This window comes from Heteronotia binoei, chromosome 17, assembly GCF_032191835.1.
Source record: "Heteronotia binoei isolate CCM8104 ecotype False Entrance Well chromosome 17, APGP_CSIRO_Hbin_v1, whole genome shotgun sequence".
NCBI classification, from domain to species: Eukaryota; Metazoa; Chordata; class Lepidosauria; order Squamata; family Gekkonidae; genus Heteronotia; species Heteronotia binoei.
This window is the reverse complement of record NC_083239.1, coordinates 18447412-18465955: the sequence shown is the minus strand read 5'-3', so window position 1 is coordinate 18465955 and position 18544 is coordinate 18447412. Positions and strand designations below refer to the sequence as shown.

General features: G+C 45.0%; 1 protein-coding gene across 1 annotated transcript in view; it reads left to right on the top strand.

The window, feature by feature from the left end:
• COL16A1 (collagen type XVI alpha 1 chain) overlaps window positions 1–18544 on the top strand; it is a 259550-nt gene that overhangs the window by 21784 nt on the left and 219222 nt on the right. Inside the window, exons 3-4 of the mRNA XM_060258217.1 lie at window positions 8224–8298; window positions 9818–9935. Of these exons, the coding sequence (XP_060114200.1) occupies window positions 8224–8298; window positions 9818–9935 (193 nt within the window). The remainder of the gene's footprint in view (window positions 1–8223; window positions 8299–9817; window positions 9936–18544) is intronic.

Below are 18544 nucleotides of genomic sequence, written 5' to 3'. Positions count from 1 at the left end.
CACATCCACAATACTTGTCTTTCCTCACTTCCCCAACCATATCCCTGCCCTGCACCACAAAGGCCTTTTTTAAAAACCCAGCAATTGTTGCATCACTTAAGTGTCATAGCAGTATAGCAATTACCCCTTTTTTAAGTCTGAAAAAGCCTTCCAGTGGCACAGGAGCAGGTGTCTCAAGGAACAAGGAGGGGAAAAATGGTATGGGGATGCTCTATGGAGAAGCATCACTATGTGAATGCAACTTTTGTTGGTTCCAACAAGCATCTGGTGAGCAGGTGGCTCACTTCGAACACTAAAATCTAAGTATAAATGCTAAGTATTACTTTGTTATTCAAAGGTATGCTGCCTGTAAAACTGGAGGCTCTGTTTGACCATTGATACGCCTGTCTTACCTGAATTTGTGTAACTTTATATCCTGTCCACAAATTACACATGTATTGGGGGAAGAAGGCATTTCTTTGGTTTGTTTTAAGTCTATTACTAGGAGGAGAACACTTCTCTCTGCCCAATCATGGAGGCAGAAGGGGCATTGTTGAAGAATGAGGCAACTTTTCCATTTCCAAGGCAGAGATAATAACTGGAGGAGCATGTGAAGTGTTGTCCCATTTTTCCTTTTAAGATATACATCAGCCCTTTGTTGACAGCAATGCCACCTTGAAATCACACAAGATGCTTCTGGCTTCAGACTTTTCCATCACTTTGAGTAAAATAACACACATACATTAGCCCTGCTGCAGTGTTTGGTTTGAGATGGGGAGGGAGGGAGTCAGAGTAATTAGATTCTGGAAGATTCACTGTTTGATTGTTGTGGGTGCTGTGGTTATTTAGTCAAAGTTGTCAGCCATGTTTCTGCCATAACTAGTCCACAAAGTGGTTCAAAACTCAATTTAAAAACAACATAAAGTCAAAAACCCTCAGTTGTGGAAAGTGCCATCAAATCACAACCAAATTATGGCAACACCATTGGGTTTGCAGTGGTTTGCCATTGCCTGCCTCTGCATAGTAGTACTGGACTTCCTTGGAGTTTTCTCATCCAGGTACAAACTAGGGCCAACCCTGCTTAGTTTTTGAGATCTGATGAGATAAAGCTAGCTCGGGCCATCCCGGTCAGTGCCAAAAAAACTTCACTACTCCAGTAAGAGAAGTCACTTTCAGGCAGCTGTGCCAACAAGTAAATCCCTATAAGAGTCTAAAGTCCAAAGCCTTCTGGAACAGGTGGTGCCTTTAATCCAGTCCAGATAAAGGCCTGGACCATCCTCCCCCCATCTTGGATCACAAGTACCAGAAATATTTCTGCTAAAAGCATGGGAAAGGAAGGTGATATAAAACTGCTTCATCAACGTGGGGTTGAGACCTCCTGCCCTCTGGGGGCAAGGGCCAAATTAATGGCCTGGCAGGAATCATGGAAAGGAATTAGTGGAGAAGGGGAGGGGGAATAAATCAAGGGCCTGCCACTGATGGCTCCACAGCCAAGTGTGGCTCAATACAGTGCCATATGGCTCTTCAAAAAGAATAAGAAATCTTTAAGTTGAGGCAGGCATTGACAAATTTTCTTTGGCTCAGGGAGCCAGTCTAGAATACTTAGAAGCCAGACTCATTTTTCAGCCTTCAGGCATTCAGATTTTAGTGACCATGTGTTCTAATAATGATTGCAACCGCAAAACCTAATCCTAACCTCTTCACTATGACAAAAGTGTTGCTAACAGCCCCAACTTTACGTGCCTTTTATCCATGCAGGTCCCACGATTCCCAACATAGCCTTTTAGGTGGTTAAAGGGGACCCTCTGTTTCCTTTTTTACCAGCAGAAGAATTGGTTGGATCCAGTCTTTTGTATTTCCACTGAGAATTAGTCAGAAAAACTACAATAAAATCATTGTAGGAAATGGTAGTCTCTACAGTGAACTTTCTGGTGCCATGGTCACCTGGCTCCTGGGATTTGTCAAGGACTGAATTAAAATATACTTGGGGAGGGGAAAATGCTAGAAGAACCAATGTGTGTGAAGGGATTGGTAGGCAAAGATTTTTGTAGGACTAAAAGGCTTCTGAAGATGCATTATGGAAAGGGAAATGATAGAGATGAAAGGCTGGCAATAATTCAAGTGAGAATCATGCACAGATTTATGCCAGTGCAATAAAGCAGTTGTGGAGGATGCTTCTATGGTATATTTCTTATTGTGAGATTTATGTGTACCACTTCCTAGTAGAGGACTCACAACAAACAGTGTTTGGACTGCAGAAACTGTATGGATTATTGATCACCATGTCAATTATCAGTAATGTTAAAGTTGTATATTTTCAGTTGTGCAAATGAGCTTTCTTATCCTGGTTTGTTTGTTGGTCTCTTGCTCTGAATTTTATCATACTTTGGCTCTGTAATTATGAAAGATGCTCTGAATGCCGCATGCTCTGAATGACAGAAACACAATAATGATGAAACTAGTGAAGTTTGCTCTACATAATTTGGAATCTTGTGTAACAACCCAGAAGCCTATGCTTTATTCTGTATTTCCATTGAACTAGTTTAATAATCTTTCCCTTCTGCAAAGAACTCTCAGAACTGCAGAAGGGCCAAAGCCAGAAATATGTAACAATATTCTCAGTATTTTCACCAGACTGCCATTCCCAGGATTCCTTGGGGGAAAGCCCTGCCGATTGAACAGGTATAAAACTGATGTCAGTTCTTAGTGATAATATGTCCCTAGTTTCTTGTTCTGTGTCTTTCCTGTACTCCTTCTCCTTCTCTCTCCTCTCTTCCATCTCTTTCTCTCTTAAACCTAAAAACACACAGAATGAGAACCAGATGGGGGTGCTGGTGAAGTTGGGGTATAATCTGTTTGTATAATCTCATGCACACATACCAGATGAAGACTAGTGGTGTCATGAACAGAGTGGTAGGCGGGGCTTTTTTTTTTTTTTTGCAGCAAGAACTCCTTTGCATATTAGGCCAAACCTCGTGATGTAGCCAATCCTCCTGGAATTTACAGTAGGTCCTGTGCTAAGAACCCTGTAAACTGTTGGAGGATTAGCTACATCAGGGGTGTGTGGCCTAATGTGCAAAGGAGGTCCTGCTACAAAAAAAGCCCTGGTGGTAGGCTTTTTGACTGTGAAGACCTGGGTTCAAGCCCTGCTGAGCTTGGACAAGCAACTGACACTCTTTGTAACCTACCTCACAAGTTTGTTGTGAAGGTAAAATGTCATGTGAGCATGGCTAAAAATATGGGAAAAACATGCTCATCCTCTGAGACAGCTTTGAAGGCTTAGAAAGAATTTGCTCACCCTTTAGTATCTTCTGACGAATATCCCCCCAGGAAGATGTTTCATCTAATGTGGAAAGTAGATAAGGATCGACCCTCCTTTTGCCAGAATGGAGTAGTTCCCAGCATTCTGTCTCAGGCTCCTTTCCCCAGCAATTCTGAAGCCCATTGATAAAATCTGACTGAACTCACAGTGCTGTGTTGTATCATACAAACACTGACTTAATCAGGGACATAGCCAACTTTGCAACAGTAGCAGAAAACATGAAGAGGCAGGGATGGATTGACTGCTAAGGCAAACTGGGGGAAATCCTGTTGGGCTGATGGCTTGGGAGGGACTGTCCCCTGGGCAGGCTCATGCAAAGTAGGTGGGAGCCACTGCCATTGGAAGCAGCCAGCAGCCCCCACCTCACTAGGGTTTCCAGCTCTTGGTGGGGAAAAACCTGGAGATTTTGGAGATGGATCCTGGGGAGAGGAGGTACCTCAGCAGGTTCCACCTTCCAAAGCTGCTATTTTTTCACAAGGAAACTGATCTCTGTTGTCTGTAGATCAGTTGTAAGTGCAGGAGATCTCCAGGCCCTACCTGAGGGTTGGCAACTCCATGCACACGGCAGATGGGAATGAAGAAGAGTTCTGGCAACCCCTGCCCAACATATGGACAGGCATGAGCCAGGCAGAAGCCACAGCAAGCCTGTTCTTTCCCTGTCCTGTCAGGGAGGTGGATCTGGGTCTCTTTCTCCCTCCCTCCCTTCATTTGTGGAAGTGCTTTCGAGGGCTGTTTTTGCCTCCCAGTCCACCCCCCGTCAGAAGGAAGGGACTGGTGTTGTGTTGGCTTGCAGTGCTATAGCCACCCCTCCCATGCCTCACACCTGCCAACATTTCATAGTTTGGAATGGTGACATTCTTACATTCATAACTCTATGCTTACATTGAGAATCACCTGGATATCTTCACCTGGGCGTGCTGCTCCAGCCAAGGCACCCAAGTGTCTGAGATGAAAATAGGAACAGCGATGTACCAAGGGGATAGTTTACAAAATATCAACTAGGTGCATTTGCACACAGAGTTCTGTTATGCACATACTCTTCTCCAAGGGACAGCATTCCCTTTGGAGGAAAAAGCATTGAGGACTTATGGTATGTTTGTATATAGAGGGGAGGGACGGTGGCTCAGTGGTAGAGCATCTGCTTGGTAAGCAGAAGGTCCCAGGTTCAATCCCCGGCATCTCCAACTAAAAAGGGTCCAGGCAAATAGGTGTGAAAAACCTCGCTTGAGACCCTGGAGAGCCGCTGCCTGTCTGAGTAGACAATACTGACTTTGATGGACCGAGGGTCTGATTCAATATAAGGCAGCTGCATATGTTCATAGCAAGCATGATGGTAAACGCCATCAGGTTGCAACTGACTTGCAGTGACTCCAGTTAAGGGGTGTTGAAGGTAAGTGAGAAGTTTGTGTTGGGATCACCCTTAAAAGTCCTACCACTCCTCCAGGACTCTGGATCAATCCATGTGATTTAGACTCCATGAAAATCCAGGTGATTGTCAGCCAACCAGAGCCTATGGAACTCTACTGGATGGGAGTGAGTCAGTCAATCCTGAGCCTTAAAAATTATGAAGAAAAACTTTCTTTTACTTTTGGATAAATACTTTGTGACTCTGGAAAGGAGCATCTGCTTAGCCAGGTTTGTTTTTTTTAGTTTGTGTTTTGGGGTCGGCTTAGGGAAGAAAGCTCATTTTTGTGTGACAAATAAGCATCTCATTAAGATCCCATCATTCCTAGTGTGTGTGTGTAGGTTCTGTGGTAAGGGGCTCTGTGAGAGAAAAGAGCATCCTTGAGACTGCTGAGGTACCCTGTCCAGAGAAAATCACAGCTCCCCTCAGGGGTTATTTACTTTACTGGAGAGCCAGCTTTATGTATTTAAGTTATCCATACATCATATTTACCTTATATAATACTTTTTTGTTAAATAAACCATTGTTGTTCACCTCACTCTGTGTCTTTTCTGCCAAGACAAAAAACCCCTAAGAAACAGAAGTCTCTGTTTACCTCACATATAAGTAAAGCCTTTGTCTAGCAAGTTTCCAAATAAGAGACCTTTAGGGAGCACATAGCTTATATACACCACCTGTCTTTAATTTATGCTTATGTCCCCCTTTTTATTTGGTTGTGGGTGCATGGGGTATAAAGAATCTATATGAGAGGCCAGAGTAGGGGATTAGATATTCTTCAGCCTCAGAACCGTCCTGCGTCTCTAACCCCATAGCCACTACAGTTTGCCACTGCCTTTCTCTACAGAGTCTTCCTTGGCAGTCTCCCATCCAAGTACCCACTCTTCTTAGCTTCTGAGATGGGGCTGTACCATTCCACATCCCTGGCTTGGAGGCACAGAGGCACTCCTAAGCACAACACATCCCCCGTCTGGTGTCAGATCCCCCAGAAAGAAACAAAGGGACACCCTGCATCTCCAAGGTGCTTCAGCCAATTCCCAAAAGTATCTTCCTGACTCACTCTCTCTCTCCCCACCCCAGTGTCTGAAACTATGATGTCCTCTCACACCAACATCCATCTACCACCTCTTTCATTTAGGACTGGACAAAGCCCCAGCAAGCTTTTGGCCAAAGCCCCTTCCTGATACTAATGGCCCATATAGGCGATATCAACAGTGGTTAAGACAATCCTGTCAGATGTGAAGGACTGATCTTTAGTAAAGAGAATTCAAACCCATGGCATTACATTCAGCGTTACTCCTGCTTATTGAAAAGATTCTTGGGACCCCATTCTGTGCATGTTAAGTTTCTTAGGGTATGCTGACATCACCTATAACAGTGGTCCCCAATCCTTGCTGAGCCTGCAAGCACCTGCAGAATTTTTAGAAAAATTAGCAGGTGCTGCAGCAAAATGGTTGTCTGCAGGTTTTTCTTCCTGTGGGGGCAGGGCAGAGAAGGAGAATCTACCATTTAAATACATTTAAACTTAAATTTGAGGAGGGTTGCTGTTTGCTAGTTCCCAGTCCCCTGCACCAGATATGATTTTTAAAGTTCCAATTAAATGAAATGTTCATTTAAATGAAATTCCAGAGAATAAAAGATTGCAGACAGACCTCTTTGTATGATTGATTGATTTACAGCCCACCTTTCTCACTGAGACTCAAGGTGGATTGCAAAACATAAGACAATGCTGTTAGACAGCATAAAATATCCAGGAAACATCACAGTAAGACTAGGATTATAAAATTAGAAAACACGGCAAACAAAAACATTATAAAGCATCCTGGCATGACCTGAATTCTACAGAAAATGGAATTGCAAAAGCAGAAAATGCATTAAGAGTAAGATAATACAGACAATAATTAGAAGAACAGACTACAGACCTGTTCCCTTTATAAAAGCACTGCCCTGAACCAGTCCCAGTTTCATTTATAAAAATGCCGCCCTAAATGTTTCTATTGTACTCATTTTATAGAATTATATAAGTGCTGGAGGCTTCCTGATCTCCTTAGGAAGGCCATTCTGCAAAGGGTGAACCACAGCAGAGAGTGCATGTAGATGGGTCGTTTGTTAATATTGCTTATTTGCAATAGTGGCATCTTCAGAAGCCTTTGTTCAGCAGAGCATAGCAAAAGGGGCAGTCCTGCAGGTCCAAGGCCACAAAGGGCTTTGTGAGGATAACCTGTACCTTGAACTGAGCCTGGTATCTGATCTCTGACCAATGAAGTGACTTTTGAATGGATGTAATAATGCATAATCCACCTAGTTCCTATTAGTAATCAGGCTATGGTGTTCTGCACCAACTGGAGTTTCCAAGCTTGACTGCAAGAGCATACCGGTGTAAAGTACATTACAGTAGTCTAGACTCAATGTTACTGGGTGTGGATCTAAATTACCAGATTGGCCAAGCTGAGGTAGGGGGCTATCTTCTGGGCTAAATGGAAGAAAACATTTATTGCAGTTGGATTATTTCTTCAACAATAATGCAGGGTTCATTATAACCGGCAGGGAAACCCGAAGGCTCATGACTGTAAATTACTGGCAAGCAACAGTTTGTACAAAATTACAAATATAATATTCAGAGTATTAAGATACAACATTCAAAATGTGCAAATAAACAAACATAAACAACTCGATGTGTGTTTTTTCTTTCTTTCTTCACTTTGACCCGACAAGCTCCCGCTGTGATCAGGAGACGTCAGAACAGCAGTTCAAAACATATTAAACTCTACTGCAGCCATTTTAGTGATTTAGAAGTGAAACCAGTGCTCTTTAGTGGTTGTCAGTGGAGACAAAGGCTGTACCCCAAATATCTAAGATAATCACGGGGGCCACAGGCTGAAACCGGCCGTTTCACTTGTAGCTTCGTCAGATATTCAAACGGGTTGTGTACATATTCTTATGTTCTCACTCATTCTTAACCATCTTGAGTCAAAGTATGCTGGCTCCTCCCAGGATGTGCTTGGGTCCATTATAACCCCCAGGCTCTGAACTGAGTCAGCAAGGTTCAGTTGAAGCCCAGTGAAAGTGGGAAGCACAATGTCATCGAAGACCCTCAGGCTTCCCAACCAGCATCAGCTCTGCCTTGAGAGCCAGTTTGGTGTAGTGGATAAGAGCAGTGGATTGTAATCTGAAGAACTGGGTTTGATTCCCCACGCCTCCTCATGCAGCCAGCTGGGTGACCTTGGGTCAGTCACAGTTCTCTCAGAGCTATTCTCTCAAGATCAGTTCTCTCAGAGCTCCCTCAGCCCCGCCTACCTCACAGGATGTCTGTTGTGGGGAGAGGAAGGGAAAGAGATTGTAAACTGCTCTGAGACTCCAAACGAGGGGCTGGGTATAAATCCTCTTCCTCCTCCTCCTTTTTTGTCAGGATTCAGTTTTAGCTTGTTCATCCTTACCCATGTAAACACAGCAGTCATTAGTATTTCTTCAAACATATTAATCAAAGCACTTGACAAGCATTTCATTGTGTATCTTGTAGGAGAGAAATGTCCAGAAATGCGGCAGGAAGGTCTCCGGTTGGACCCAAGCAGCAACAGCCATGTAAATATAACTGGTGAGTATGTTTTGTCTTTCCTGGAGGCATCTTTTTCATCGCCAGAAACTTCTCTCTCTTTCTCTTCCTTCCCTGGAAATTTAGTAAGAACAACAAGGGAATCACAGTAAGGATATATGCAGAAACCAAAAAACATCTGTGACCAGACTACCCAACTATTTAATACTTTTTAATATATTTATATGCTTTTTAAATATAAAACTGCTTCAAACTTAATATATTTAATACAAAAGTCCACATTGACAACCATAAAATACAATACATCCTTATAAACAGAGCCCATAATAAACTGATACAACATACAAATAACTAGTTAATAATATAATAGACGCGTTTCGTGTTCCCACTTCTTCAGTATTATGATATCTTCCACTTGTGCTGTATATTACAAGGGAGTAAGCCAGTTCCTTTTATTAGAAGCATAGCAAAGCCTTCAACACCATTGCTAGCCATAAAACTCTTCATATAAGTAATGAGGCTTCATGAAGGAAATACCTTGAAAATATAAATAACAAAATTCTAATATAGGTTGTTTATGAACTAATATAATATATTTCAAAGGCCCAGGGCATCATGCCATATGTAAAAAGTGAAGATTTGGAATCACATATATATAAGTGGCTTGCTCCTTATAGAAAAAAATATAGTGCAACAATGGGTGAGTTTTTAAGAGTGTATGCTCCCTATAATAGCCAAATTGTTTTGAGATAAAGTTTTGGTTTCATCCCTGGGTCTTTGAAATATATTATATTAGTTCATAAACAACCTATATTAGAGTTTTGTTATTTATATTTTCAAAGTATTTCCTTCATGAAGCCTCATTACTTATATGAAGAGTTTTTTGGCCAGCAATGGAGTTGAAGGCTTTGCTATGCTTCTAATAAAAGGAACTGGCTTACTCCCTTGTAATATACAGCACAAGTGGAAGATATCATAATACTGAAGAAGTGGGAACACGAAACACGTCTATTATATTATTAACTAGTTATTTGTATGCTGTATCAGTTTATTATGGGCTGTGTTTATAAGGATGTATTGTATTTTATGGTTGTCAATGTGGACTTTTATATTAAATATATTGAAGCAGTTTTATATTTTAAAAGCATATAAATATATTAAAAAGTATTAAATAGTTGGGTAGTCTGGTCACAGATGTTTTTTGGTTTCTGTATATATTCCCTGGAAATTTGGCAGGAAGAGGGTCCCAACAAATCTTTAGTGTGCTATTGCTGTCCAGCCTGGTCTTGGGGAGTGCAGGGGGACCACCCAGGAAACCACTGAAGAGGAAGGCAATAGCAAACCACCTCTTTTTCTACTTGCTTGAAAGCCTCTTGCTGGGAGCACCATAAATCAGTTCAGATTTGACAGCACTTAGATATCCATTAATATAAAATAAGATCTCTATTAAGCTTATACCAGCAGTCTACACATACACAGACACTAGGAATTGTGTCTATTCCATAGGCGTGTGAACACATGCACACCTGGCTTGACCCTTTCTTCTGTGTCTGTTTTACAGGATTTAATCTCATTAGAAGGTTTGCCTTCCTGAAGACCTCAGCCATCAAGAAAATCCGCAATCCCAAAGGCCCCATGATTCTGAGGCTTGGTAGCACCCCTCTGGTTCAAACTACTGAGTGAGTGTGCCATTCCTGGCTTTAAAAACCAGCATGCACCTGTGTATGTACGTCTCTGCATCTTATGTAAATGCACCCAATCTCCACTGTCTAGTGTCTATTCTAACCATAGTACTAGGGATTATCTATTGCAGTTATAACAACTGAGTTTGCATGTAAGATCAGCTCTCAGGGCATATCTACGCTACACACTTAAAAGAGTGTGATAAGCATTACTTCTCCCTAGGGAATCCTGGGAGCTGTAGTTCTGTTATGGATATCCAGGAGAGAATTATCACCACTACCATCATGAAAATGATAAACTGGATATGAGTACACAGGGTACATATTCACTGAGTGTCAGTGGGGAAATCAGAGCACCTTACTCTTGGGGCTTTCCTGAAGTTAATAGAGCTTTGCTGTTGAACAGCAACCCTATGAGACAGGTCACGAACAGGGCCATCTGAGGCAAGGTTATACCCTTCTAAACTGAAGTCAGTGAGCTTACAAGAGTGTCACTCTGCTTAGGCTGGCACTGTCAGTCTGCTATTACTGGGGGGGGGGGGGCAGAAATGATTTGCCTGAGACATGTTTACAGATGGGCATGAACCAGGAAAATACAGTTTGGTTCATAGTGTGTGTGGTTCATGAACCATCATGAAGTTTTAGCTGCTAAACAAACCAGTAAGGTTCATGACACAGTAGAATGCCCCCTGGCATACTAGAGACACCAAACTCCCAGGAGATCTCCAATTGACTCTCCTTTTTGGTGAGGAGAGGATTTACAGGGTCCAAGTTATGCCTCCCCAAAGAAGGTGCCCCCAAAAAAGTGCTTTCTGGGTAAATGACAGGTACAGGTTCAGGAGGTCCAGGAGTGCGTAGAACGGATTCTGTGCAAGCTAGAGATATCAAAGTTGTAGGGAATGTCCCCTGGATGCTCCTCTACGTTCTGCCAGCTTGAAATGTAATGCAGCCTGTGGAGAAATGCCATCTGAGTTAATGGTGGTATTTGGTTGGGAGGGAACATGAAACTCCTAAGGCAGGCTTTGTGGCCTAGCCTTCCCTTCATTCCCTCCTCCCTTCTGGAGTTAAACTATCGCCTCTAGGGGGAAAGCCTCCTAGAGGGGCAGGACATTCTTTTTTTTATTGGAGTTAGGTGGGAAAAGGGCAGTTCTTGGCTGGCACTTAAGGAGAGAGGTTGTCAGTCTGTGGGCTCCTGACTGTGGGAGAGGCCTTCTCCTGGGGGAGAGGAGGAGTCAGACCGAGGAAGTCCTTCACAAGGCAGGGCAAGTTTAGACCAGGGACGTTTAAATCCACCTTTTATTTGTCCTTCAGGTTGCTGTTCAGGTGCTGTGCTAAACTTTTACATGCAACTGTTTTTGTTTTTTTCTTTTTCTCTTCTAATTAAGTATTTTTCCTGTTTTGAATGCTGGCAGTCAAACTTTGTACCACATAGATCTCCAACCGCTTTAGACCACGCTGCTTTATGAAGGGGGCCCTGGGGAAGGGGGAAGGCATGTAGTTGGATAAGGTGCCAATCCTCCAGGGGTTCCCTGAAGAAGTGCTGTGGTCTCTGTGATACCCAAGTACAGGGTGACAGAGGACCTTGAGGCTTGACCTCAAATCTGGAGAGGGGGATTGGGAGTCCTGTTCCTCTCAGTCCGAACCCCTGGGCTGAGCAGGTGGTGGCAGCGAGCCCAAGTGGCCGGAGGAGAAATAGCTCCCTAAAAAGAAAAGGGGGGGCTCGGGGAACGGGGTCTGGTAGGCAGACCGGGGCCATTCCGTCACATTTGGTGGCAGCAGTGGGCTCAGAACAAACAGAAAACTTGATTGGCCAGGCATTTTTGTTTTGATATGTGCAAGCACCCAGAGGAAGCAACGGAGTTTTTGTTTTATTTTCGGGTCAACTGGAGTAGGGAAAGTTGGTTTAGTTAGGATGGAGCGTGCCAAGAGACGGGACATCCTGAAGATGACAAAGCCACAGCTCCAGGAAGAGTGTGCAAAGCAAAAGCTGGAGTGTGACAACATGACTGTAGCAGATATGCAAGACCTCCTGTTGGAGCATAATCAGCGTGCAGGGGCACCTGCAGAAGTGCCCTTCATCCAGTCAGAAGCAACCTTAAGGCTCCAAGTGGAACTGGAAAGAATGCGTATCGAGGCGGACTGAGACTGCAGACGGGAGGAAAGAGAGCGGGATGAAAGACAGGCAGAGATCCGCAGCCGGGAGGAAAGAGAGAGGGATGAAAGGCAAGCTGAGATCCACAGACGGGAGCAGGAAGAGCAACGTCAACATGAGCTTGAGGTGCTACGTCTGAAAGCTGAACAAAGCAAAAAGATCAAAGTCACCCCCAAAGACTTTGCAGTGTACAAAGAGGGAGAAGACCCCTCCATATACCTCTCCAACTTTGAGAAGGCAGCTAAACAGTGGGGAATTGCAGAGGAAGACTATATGTCTTACCTCTGTAGCATCCTGACTGGAGAACTTGCAGCCATCTATCACAGCATGCCTATGGAAGATGGGGGGATAACTTTTGCAACCTATAAAGCCACTGTCTTTAAAAGGTTTAGATTGGGGGCAGACCACTTCCGAAAGCAGTTCAGGGGTTTAGCCCCACCAGAATGTAAATCCTATTCTGAATTTGGGGTAAAGCTAGGTGATCTTGGGAAGAGATGGGTAAAGGAAGAAAAAGCCCAGGATTTTAAGGCTTTGTTTCAGTTGTTGATTTTAGACCAGTTCTACTTCAGACTTCCCAAAGAGTTGAAATGCCTGGTAAAAGATAGGAAATCTAAAACCATTACAGAGGCCTCAGAACTGGCGGACAAGCTGGTGCTGAACAGAAAGGGGTTGAATTGGATCCCTTCCCAGTTGGGAAGGGGACAAAAGGGGTCCCTAAGGGGTGGAAAGGAACAACCGTCACCCAAAAGGGAAGGGAAACCTGCCCAGGAAGAGGGTAGGAAATCCCCTGATTTGACTAATCAGGATCAGCCCCAGATTCGAACGTGCTACAACTGTGGGAAGGCTGGACACCTAAGGTCAGCCTGCCCAGAGCTGCAAGCTGAAACCCCCAAACCCACAACAAAAGCACCAGTCACTCCAAAGGTGAAGGAGGAGTATGTGGCCGTGGTAAGCCATGAATGTCTTTTCACCAGGATGGAGCCTGCGGAGGCCTGGAGTGATTTTGTTGAAACAGTAAGGCTTAAGGACCAGTTGGTTTTGGGATATGCTGACACTGGCTCTTCAGTCACCCTTGTGAGGGCTGATCTGGTGTCAGAAGCTGACATTATTCCTGATATGACATTCAGAATCAAGGGGGTTCTGGGACCATCCGCCAAGATTCCTGTGGCCCAGATACCAGTGGAATGGTGAGGATCAGCAGGTCTTATGGAGGTTGGGGTAATGAAGGAACAGACAGTTCCAGTGTTATTGGGCCAGGATTTGTTGGTTGGCCAGTACACTATCAATGCTGTAACCTGCAGCCAAACCCTCAGAGGAAAGTGGGAGGAGGAAGGCAACTTTAGGGAAGCCACCTCACCACCAACCAGGGAGGGGGAAATAGCCCAGGTTACTGAGGACGAAGAGAGGTCAGTCACCCAGGAGGGAGAGGACCAGCCTGGCCCAAGCCCTGAAGGAGGGTGTGCCCAATGGGAAGAGGGGTGCCAATTCACCCAAGGGCAGCAGGATGCAGTGGAGCCTTTCAGGCAGGAAGGAGTTCAGTTGGTTGACAATGAAAAACCAACTGAGGGGGCGGAGAACCCAAACCAAATGTTGGCTGAGTGTCCCAGAAATAGTGGGACTATGGGTGGCTTGGAGGAGCTGGGGGAACCAGAAACTTTCCTGTCAGAGATCCAAAGTGACCCTAGTCTGGAACTGCTGCGTAAGGTAGCAAGGGACCAGGAAGTGGAGTTCTCAGAAGCTCTGACAGAACAAGTGGTATGGAAGCAGGGTCGCTTATATAGGCTCTGGTTGCCACTCGGTAGACGAGTGACTTGGGAAGCAGTTCAACAGCTTGTGGTTCCCAGGAAATACAGGCTTAAGCTCTTGGAGCTGGCACATGACATACCGTGTGCTGGACACTTAGTGATCAACAAGACCAGACAGAGGCTTTTGTTAAATTTTTACTGGCCGAAGCTGGCTCAGGATGTGAGGGACTACTGCAAGTCATGTCCAACCTGCCAAAACGTGGGCAAAAGTGCGTGCAAAGCACGAGCTCCTTTGCAGTCCCTTCCTATCATGGGAGAGGCATTCCAAAGGGTAGGAATCAACATTGTGGGCCCTTTCGCAAAACCCACTCAGAGAGGCAAACGGTTTATATTAACTATTGTGGACCACGCAACCAGGTACCCAGAAGCAGTGCCTCTAGCCTCCACTGAGGCTCCAGTAGTAGCAGAAGCCCTGATCAAGATGTTCTGTCAACTGGGGTTTCCTGCTGAAATTCTGACAGACAGGGGGAGTAACTTTCTGTCAGAACTAATGGAGTGTCTGTGGAAATGCTGTGGAGTGAAACATCTGAAAACGACAGCCTACCATCCTCAGTCAAATGGGTTAACTGAGAGGTTTAATGGGACGTTGAAAGGAATGCTAAAAGCCTATGTTGATACTCATCCCCAAGACTGGGATGAAAAACTGCCACAATTATTATTTGCTTATAGGGAGGTACCCCAGGAATCCACCGGGTTCTCTCCTTTTGAACTTATGTTTGGCAGAAGGGTCAGGGGATCTCTAGACCTGGTCAAGGAGAGATGGGAGGAGAAAATTCCAAAGGCTAAGATGTCAGTAGTGGACTATGTGTTGTCCTTCAGGGAACGACTGAAAGAGATAATGGATCTAGTGAGGGAGAACCTGCTCAAAGCTCAAAGCAATCAGAACAGTTGGTATAACAAAACAGCCAGATCCCGATCTTTTGACAAAGGGGATAGGGTGATGGTTTTCCTGCCACTGCGCACTAATAAACTAAAAGCTGCATGGGATGGTCCCCATGTAATTGTGGACCAATTGGACAATGTCACATATGCAATGTCTATGGAGAGGTCTGGGCAAAAGACTAAAGTGGTGCATATGAATATGCTAAAGCCCTTCTTAGAGAGGCCCATGGTGCTGCATATAACCAGACAGGAAGGAAACCTTGAGATGATAGATGATGACCCATTAGATGTTCTAGCATATTTTTCAGAACTGGTACAGTGGGAAGGGTTGCCATAGTCTGCAACTATATCAGTGCCGGACAAAGAAAAGATCCTTGTGGTTTTACACCAGTTTAAGGATATTTTCAAGAAAGAGCCAGGAAGAACAGGCCTGGCAAGACATGGGATTGACACAGGTACTCATGGGCCTATCAGGTGCCCCCCTTACAGAGTCAACGGTAAGGTGTTGGCAAATATCCGGAGGGAGGTCCAAGAGATGCTGAGGATGGGAGTCATATAACCCTCAGTAAGTCTGTGGGCAGCTCCAGTGGTGTTGGTGGCCAAACCAGATGGCTCAATTAGGTTTTGGGTGGACTACCAAAAATTAAACAGCATCACAAAACCAGATGCATATCCTATGCCCAGGATAGATACCCTGCTGGATATGCAAGGCTCAGCTAGGGTGATATCTACTGTGGATTTGTGCAAAGGTTACTGGCAAATGGAATTGGAGTCTAAGGCAAGGGCCAAATCAGCCTTCATCACCCCAGATGGACTGTTTGAATTCAGGGTGATGCCCTTTGGCTTCCGAAATGCTCCCGCATCCTTCCAAAGGTTGGTGAACAACCTGTTAAGTGGCACGTCGGACTATGCTGTAGCTTATATTGATGACATCGCCATTTTTAGTAAGGATTTGGACTCTCACCTTGAACATTTGGTCAAAGTGCTGGAGGCAATCCAGAAAGCAAGCTTCACAATTAAACTGAACAAATGCCAGTTTGGAATGTCAGAGGTGGTGTACCTTGGACATAAGGTGGGGAGTGGGAGAATCATGCCACTGTGGGACAAAGTGGAGGCAATCCAAAAGTGGGAGGCCCTAAAGACTAAGAGGCAGGTCAGAGCCTTCTTGGGACTGGCTAACTATTATAGGTGCTTCGTCCCAGAATTTGGATCCATCGCCGACCCACTGTCCTCTCTCACCAGGAAATATCTACCCGACAAGGTGGCCTGGACTCCTACCTGTCAGGCAGCTTTTGAGCAGCTGAAGACAGCTCTGGTTTCTATGCCGGTACTCAAAGCTCCGGACTTTGATAAAAGGTTCTTTGTTGCCACCGATGCCTCAGACCATGGGATTGGGGCTGTTTTGATGCAGGACTGGGATGAGACCAAACATCCTGTAGCTTACCTGAACAGGAAGCTCATTCCTCGAGAAAAGAACCTGTCCTCAGTACAAAAAGAGTGTCTAGCAGTTGTGTGGGCTCTAGACAAACTTCGCCCTTATTTGTGGGGAAAAGAGTTCACCCTCCTGACTGACCACTCCTCTCTGCAATGGTTACAGACTATGAAGAACACCAATTTTAAATTGCAGAGATGGTCCTGGAGGATTCAGGAGTACAATATGAAGATCGAGCACATTGCTGGACGCCACAATGTGATCGCAGACTTTCTGTCCAGAAAGGATGGTACACTTAAGGTGTCAGCCTTCATGTATTGGAGAAATACCTGAATTTTTGTGTAATATTTTGGTTAATTGGTTTCTCCTTGTTTGTTTCAATTTGGCTACGGGGTCACCTCTGTAGGAGGCAACCCCTCTGGCTCAGAATTTAAGGAGGGGGATGTGTGGAGAAACGCCATCTGAGTTAATGGTGGTACTTGGTTGGGAGGGAGCATGAAACTGCTAAGGCAGGCTTTGTGGCCTAGCCTTCCCTTCATTCCCTCCTCCCTTCCGGAGTTAAACTATCGCCTCTAGGGGGAAAGCCTCCTAGAGGGGCAGGAAGTTCTTTTTTTTATTGGAGTTAGGTGGGAAAAGGGCAGTTCTTGGCTGGCACTCAAGGAGAGAGGTTGTCAGTCTGTGGGCTCCTGACTGTGGGAGAGGCCTTCTCCTGGGGGAGAGGAGGAGTCAGACCGAGGAAGTCCTTCACAAGGCAGGGCAAGTTTAGACCAGGGATGGGAGGATGCGTTTAAATCCACCTTTTATTTGTCCTTCAGGTTGCTGTTCAGGTGCTGTGCTAAACTTTTACATGCAACTGTTTTTGTTTTTTTCTTTTTCTCTTCTAATTAAATATTTTTTCTGTTTTGAATGCTGGCAGTCAAACTTTGTACCACATAGATCTTCAACCGCTTTAGACCATGCTGCTTTATGAAGGGGGCCCTGGGGAAGGGGGAAGGCATGTAGTTGGATAAGGTGCCAGTCCTCCAGGGGTTCCCCGAAGTAGTGCTGCGGTCTCTGTGATACCTAAGTACAGGGTGGCAGAGGACCTTGAGGCCTGACCTCAAAGCTGGAGAGGGGGATTGGGAGTCCTGTTCCTCTCAGTCTGAACCCCTGGGCTGAGCAGGTGGTGGCAGCGAGCCCAAGTGGCCAGAGGAGAAATAGCTCCCTAAAAAGGAAAGGGGGGGCTCAGGGAATGGGGTCTGGTAGGCAGACCTGGGCCGTTCCGTCACACAGCCCAGCTTGGACTGGAGCTGCCCAAATTCAGATCCTTGCAAAGCTCACTGGTTGACTTTGATTCAGGCAATTTTCTCACAGGTTATCTACCCCTGAGTGCATTATAAACTAAACAGGACTGACAATGGTTAACACTTGGATGCAAGGCTTTTTTTTTTTGGAACAGGAATGCACAGAAACACAATTCCGTCTGGCTTGGTGACAGGGGATGTGGCCTAATATACAAATGAGTTCCTGCTGGGCAAAAAAAGCCTTCTACAAAAAAAAGCCTTGTGTGAAGCAATGGTGACATCAGGGGGTGTGGCCTAATATGCAAATAGGTTTTTTCTACAAAAAAAGCCCTGCTTGGGTGGAACACCACCAAGGCCTCTGCTGTTGCTATCTTTGCTCATCTCTTGCCTCGAAAACCCCATGAGGGGTTGCCTCTATGACCCCTCTATGCTCCTCCTTGCCACCTCCCTCTGTCTCCTTGGGACAGCAGTATAGTAAATGTATGAGCCATCATGAAAATTGTATTGTTGGGATAGTTTTAATTTAAATGTTTAACCTGATGTATATGTTATTTATTATATATTGAACCCACTCTGAGCCCCACATTAGTGGGGGCTGGAATCCCCGGGAGACTTTGGTGGAACAGGGCATGTGGGAAGAGATATCATGTGATGTGCAACGTCACTTCTGGGTGAAAACCTGAAAGTGGCATCACCATGTCCGGTGTTTTTTTTTTGTAGAAAAAGCCCAGCAAAAGCTCATTTGCGTATTAGGCTGCACTCCCTGGCCTGGAAGCACATGGCTGCTGCATGGCGGGTTGGGGCAGCAGGAGCCCTGGTCAGCCCAGGCGGACTCCAGCAGGAAAAAAGCCTGACTATGTCAAACAACACTCTAAGAATTTTTTATCTTAAGAGATCAGTGTGATTCCTATGGTAGCACAACATGGTAATACCTTTCTTGCTTTGCTCCTCTGATGAGCACAGGCAAGGGACAGGAAGCACTGCCAGGAGGTTGCCTGATATAAGAGGGCAATTGGCATGCCTAATTGTGATGCATTCATGTATCTCCTGGG